The sequence below is a fragment of the Dioscorea cayenensis genome, chromosome 2 (assembly GCF_009730915.1).
Source record: "Dioscorea cayenensis subsp. rotundata cultivar TDr96_F1 chromosome 2, TDr96_F1_v2_PseudoChromosome.rev07_lg8_w22 25.fasta, whole genome shotgun sequence".
Classification (NCBI taxonomy): Eukaryota; Viridiplantae; Streptophyta; class Magnoliopsida; order Dioscoreales; family Dioscoreaceae; genus Dioscorea; species Dioscorea cayenensis.
Genome location: NC_052472.1, coordinates 15,038,072 through 15,044,637, shown reverse-complemented (window position 1 = coordinate 15,044,637; position 6,566 = coordinate 15,038,072). Strand labels below are relative to the sequence as shown.

Genomic DNA, 6,566 nt, shown 5'->3' with positions numbered 1-6,566 from the left:
CAAATAATATCTATTATATAAATAAAATTATTAAATATGGTTTAAGAAGTCGAAAAGAGAAGTCATGGTTCTGATATTTTTATAAATTATTACATATAGTTTTAAAAAATTATAATTTTAAAAACTATTTACAAAAATCTATTATTTAACCACATTATTCTTCATAAATTTGTATATAAAATTTTTAAAAAATTAGGTTTTAAAAAAAATTATATTTATAAATATATTGTTTCATAAAGACTCTTTACAAATTTAAATATATGTAATATAAAAATTATATTTTAAAAATTTGACCTTTCTCATGATTGTTTTTTCACTTGTCCCACTAAAAATAATTCGTTGCTCCACTCTATGATAATGGAAAACAAGCATGCACGAATCTTTAGCAGAGTGAGGATGATTCTTGCCCAAAAATAAATGCCAAGGAGAGCCACAGTAAGAATAGTTAAAATGGGATCACTCTTCATCATCACTCAATAAGACAAGAACAAATTTTTCAATACCATCTACCCAAAAATAAATAAATAAATAATGATTAGCCCTAAAATTGAGGATGCTTTAGCTTCCTTATTCACAAGATCTACATATCTGTTGCCACTCACCTAGTCCAAATCCTCTAGGTCCCATAAATTAATGATTCCCACCAAACCCAATGAAAAAGAATTCACACAAAAATCTACTTTCAAACACCACATTATACATTTTGACTAATCTGCTTATTTCCACACATACACACATCATAATAATAATAATAATAATAATAATAACCCATGAAAAAAGTGTGATTGCTAGTGTATATATATATATATATATATATAGAATAGCAAAGCCAAAGAAGGAAAAGAAGAGCAGGAGAAAAAGAAAATGGCAGGGGAGGAGGTAACCGAGCTAAACTCAGTACCAACAAGCCCTCCAAGAACTCCAAAAGGGTTCGGCTTCGGCGCCGGCGCCAACGCCGTCCCCTGCGCCGGCTCAAGCCAAATGGCGCATCCTATCTCGGCACCTCCATCTCAGCTCCACTCGCCATCACTAAGCCGCTCACCACTCTTAGCTCCAGCCACGCCGAAGACTGCGCCGAGGACGCCGATGACGCCGATGACACCAAGAACGGTGCCGATGACGCCGAAAACTGCGCCGATGACTCCAAAGTCGGGACTAAGAACGCCGAGGTTCATGACGCCGTTAGCGAGCCCGATGAGAAAGGCAATCGTGACGATGAAAGGGTATCTCGAGGAAGTGGGACATATCACGAAGCTGGATCCGCATGACGCGTGGCTCCCGATAACGGAGTCAAGAAACGGCAACGTTTATTACGCGGCCTTTCATACGCTCACCTCTGGTGTTGGCTTTCAGGCTCTTGTGCTCCCTTTGGCTTTCACATACCTTGGATGGTAACTGCTTTCTTACTCTCACCTTTCTATTTTTTTTTATTAGAATTTTTTTAATTGGTGATTATTGAATTTTTTTTTTCATCTAAATTAATAAACCCAATAAATTGTTGATGCGCATCTTATAAATTATGTATTTGTTGACATATCCTATTAATCTTATATTTTTATATGCAAATTAAAAAAAAAGTTTTATAAGATGTATATGTTAATTATATTACTTGTGAAAATTATACATGTAAATATAGCTTTTTGTGAGGTTATATTTGTAATTTCTCAAAATATTTATATGCATGTGTATTATATTAAAATTAGTGATATGTATAGACAGGTTTGTCAATAGTGTTTTTTTTAAAAAAAATAATGTGTACAAGTCACTGGACATGCGCACACAATTTATTATTATTATTATTATTATTATTATTATTATTATTAGGTCTTAATCATATATTGAGAAAGACACGTGTTTTGACATTTTACATGAGATACATGAGAGTCAAGTGTTTTAACTTTAACGTTACGTTATTGCTATAATGACTGAAGCTATTTTTTGGTAGTATTTTTTTAAAAAAATTTATTCAGGTTTTCATAATTTTATTATTATTAATTTTTTTTATAAAATAGATAAATCATACTTTCTTTTTTTTTTTTATATAGAAAGGTTGGTATTGTCAAGTTTTATCTTGATGAACAATTAAAAAAACAAAATACATTTGTAGTTTAAATTAAAATTTATTTTATAGTTTACTAATTTCAAAGAATTCATCAAAATAACAATTTAAAATTGAAATTAAGAATTCTTGTTTTTTGTGTGCAGAAAGGATAGTGTACTTGTCAAACTATCAATTTTTAAGCCAGAAAAAGAATGAAATATCGACCATTTCATTAAAGGGTAGTCTACTTTCCGTGATAAAATTTTATGGGTAGATTACTTTTCGTGATAAAATTAAAATAATGGTTAAAATTCTACAAAGAATAGTAGTAAATCAAATATTTTAATTTTAATTTTAAATATTTTTTTTTTTGACCCAGTGGAGTGTTATTGCAAACTAAATCAATGAAAGAGAAGTTAATTGAATTTTTGAGATGAAATGGCAGACTACAAATAACTTGTCAACAAGTTTTTCAACATAGTGACCATTTTTAGTTGGTGCTGGAGGAATGTAGCAACTTTCAAAGTTTTAAATCAAATTTGTTCTTTGCTGTTTAAACATTTAGTATATTGATTCTTTTCATGTTTTTGACTTTCCTAAGCGACAGTTTGCTTTGGTTGTTGAGGAGATAAAGAAAGACAAGTCTAATTATAAATAATATATGCATAGGTATATTTATAATAATTTTAATTTAATTAAATAATGTGAGATTATTACTATTATTATTTTCTCTTGGTCACAGTGTATTATATGATAGTGTACTTTTCGTGGGTAAAATTCTAGAAAGAATATTAGTAAATAAAATATTTCAAAATTTTGACCTTATGGAGTGTTGTTGCTAACTAAATCAATGAAAGAGAAGTTAATTGGAATTTTGGGATAAAATGACAAAGACTACAAATAACTTGTCAACAAGTTTTTCAACAAAGTGACCATCTTTAAGTTGTTGCTGGAGGAATCTAGCAACTTTCAAAGTTTTGAATCAAGTTTGTTCTTTGGTGTTTAAACAAATATTAAATTGATTCTTTGTCTGTTTTTGACTTTCCTAAGCAAAGGTATGCTGTGGTTGTTGAGGAGATAAGAGAGACAAGTCTAGTCATATATCTTTTCAATAATTTTCATTAATTTAAATAACATGAGATTATTAAAATTGTTATTTTTCTTGGCCAAAGTGTATTAATTTTTAATATATATTCATTGAACATTTCATATTCTTTTCAGGTCCATAGAAAGAAGAATGCTAATTACCATTCCAAACTACTTCTTTATGATTAAAATTGTAATTAGCAACATAGTTAAATCCAAAAAGAAGTAACATTTAAATTATAGATCAAATTAATTAACATAAACAAAGCTCTGAATTGCATTAAATTAACATGCTTTTGATAATTCTGCAGGACATGGGGGATCTTGTGTATGACTGTGGCATTCTTTTGGCAACTTTATACACTTTGGTTACTAATCCAATTGCACGAAGTAGAACCCGGGACTCGATACAGCAGATATCTGCAACTTGCAAAAACAGCATTCGGTATATATATTATATTCATACGACATTTGTTTAATTTAATAATGCTCAATTACTTATATAATGTACTTGTTAACAGGTCCAAAACTTGGGAAAATTCTTGTACTAGTGCCCATAATGTATCTCTCAGCAGGTATATGTAGTGCAACTCTGGTCGTTGGAGGCCAAAGTTTGAAGTTATTCTTCGAGCTTGTTTGTGGCCAGACATGTGAATCACAGCCTCTGACGGCGATTGAATGGTATCTAGTTTTCACTTGTCTCGCCGGCGTACTCGCTCAACTTCCAAACCTTAACTCAATTGCGGGTGTTTCACTTGTTGGAGCAGTCACAGCAGTGGCCTACTGCACCTTGATTTGGGTCATTTCTGTGGTTAAGGGCAGGCTCCCTGGTGTGTCCTATGATCCTGTTAAAACCAATACAACATTGGACAAAGTTATACACATTCTAAATGCCCTTGGTATCATCGCTTTCTCGTTCAGAGGTCATAATCTTGTTCTTGAGATTCAGGTAGGTACATCTGATGAAATAAATGTTGATTTGAATTTGAATATATAAGTCTGAGCCTCTCAGCTAATTTTTCGGCTTCACAGGGCACCATGCCTTCAACATTGAAACACCCTTCCCGTATTCCGATGTGGAGAGGCGTGAAAGTTGCCTACTTGTTGATAGCTTTTTGTTTGTTTCCCATTGCTATTGGTGGATTTTGGGCTTACGGAAACAAGGTAATTACTAACTAGATTTTGTCGAGTTTAGTAAAACCGATACAACTTATACATTCGGTTATTCATTGCTAATAACTTGAGAAATGGTATGCAGATACCTTCTGCTGGGATCTTGATAGCATTGTACCAGTTCCATGAGCAAGATACCTCAAGGGCTCTGCTGGGACTCACAGCTCTTCTTGTTGTCATAAACTGCCTCGGCTCATTCCAAATCTATGCAATGCCTGTAGTTGATCACATGGAATCTGGATACACAACCAAGCACAACAAACCTTGCCCGAGATGGCGGCGGTTCGCCAACAGAGTGTTCTTCACTGCAGTTTCATTCCTCATAGCGGTCGCATTTCCGTTCTTATCAGACCTTTCGGCACTGTTCGGAGGGATAGCATTGCCAGTGACTTTGGCTTATCCTTGCTTCATGTGGATAGTGATCAAGAAGCCTAAGAGATACAGTGCAATGTGGTATATTAACTGGAGTTCAGGAATCATCGGTATGGTTTTGAGCGTCATTTTGATAGTTGGAGGTGTTTGGGGCCTTGTCGACACCGGTATTAAGCTTCGTTTCTTCAAGCCTCAGTAATCAAACACTAGTTACATCACTGATATGAATGTGAAAACTTTATAGAATATGATGAGTGTACTGTTTTGTAATGTATTAGCGGTTTGTTCGCTCACTTTTACAAAACTACAATGAATATAAACTATCTCTTATTGTATCATATATAATTGTCCAATAAAAACTCAAGAATGCATAGCTACCAAGATTGAAAAAATTGTTTCAATGATTTAATCTTTCGAGTTCTTTCTTGATAATAAATCTCCAAGATGCGGTAATCAAACACTAGTTAAATTGCGGATATGAATGTGAATAAACGAGAGCACAAACAATCTCTCAATGTGTCTGGTGACTATGACTATGTAACTGATCATCCAAATATAAGTAGAACAATTTTGTAGTTATTGATATGAAGGTTGAGATCTTTTCTTTTTAAGTCATAATTGTTGGGTTCAACCCATTTGTGGGCTAGAAGAAAATAAATTGGGCTTCGGCCCAATACTTAAATATAAAAAAAAAAAAACCTATATCAATATTGAAGTCATTTGAGGGCAAAATTATAACTTTATCATTGGGATGAAAACCAAGTGAGGTTGTAGGGATGGCAATGAGTAAGGTATGTGAAAACCCTTATCCATACCCATAACCCTACCCTATACATGTACCCTTACCTCTACCCTCTAGGGGGAAAAATCATACCCTTACTCTTACCGACAAGGTATGGGCATACCCGCAAAATACCCGTGTACTTATTGTTCAAATTACCAAATTTAATAATAATAATAATAATAATAATAATAATAATAATAATAAATTCATAATCCATTATAATACAATGTTTAAACACATGCCCATAAATTTATAATTACATTACATATCACAAAAAGTAATAAAAATGACATTAGAATGTCCGTGATACGATTGATTATCCGAAGAAAGCAAGTATCTACAAAAATATAAAAAAAAATATATTAAGTGATATGATCAAACTATCATTAAATTCAAGGAAAAATATTTGTTACATACTTGCTAATTATATGTGAAAAATCTTCAAGAACTAAATCCACTGATGCTTACATCATTTGTATCCAACGATTCTAACAAAAGAACAAGTGAATTAAATAAATAATTTAATTAGTATATGAAATAATGTAAATAAATTAAAAAGATACAATGCATATAGTGTCAAGATCTTTAGGATAGTCCAATTTAAAAAGATACAATATCTATGTTCAATTTTTTTAATTTAATTATGATTTTTAATATAAATCTAAAATTCAATTTTGATAATATTATGCTCTATCAAATATAAATATAAAAATTAAATAAAATTCAAACTAATAGATTTAAAGAAAATTTAAAAGTATTATTTTCAAATTAATCACCATAAAAAATAGATCTTGGGTAAATTATGGGTAAATGATTAGTTTAATATATATATATATATATATATATGAGGGCACGGGTATAGGGTACGAGTTTTTATCTCGTATGCTCTTGACGGGTAAGGGGTACTGGATAGGGATAGGTGCATATCCTTACCTGTACTTGCTAAAAAAATAACGGGTAATTGCCATCTCTATGTGTGTGTGTGTGTGTGTGTGAGAGAGAGAGAGAGAGAGATGGATGAAGGGGTGAAGAAAGTAAGAAAGAGGACGGCAAACCAAGAAGAAAAGGAAGAAAGAAGGGGGTTAGGGTTTGAGTAAGCAAAAAGATCGA

General features: G+C 32.0%; 1 protein-coding gene across 1 annotated transcript; it reads left to right on the top strand.

The window, feature by feature from the left end:
* Positions 1-845: 845 nt before the first annotated feature.
* On the top strand, positions 846-5,037 carry LOC120269310 (lysine histidine transporter-like 8). Its single transcript, XM_039276647.1, has 5 exons — positions 846-1,391; positions 3,439-3,572; positions 3,649-4,076; positions 4,160-4,291; positions 4,386-5,037. Exons 1-5 carry the CDS (start codon positions 865-867, stop codon positions 4,869-4,871), a joined length of 1,707 nt encoding a protein of 568 aa, XP_039132581.1. The 5' UTR covers positions 846-864; the 3' UTR covers positions 4,872-5,037.
* The last annotated feature ends 1,529 nt before the right edge of the window (positions 5,038-6,566 follow it).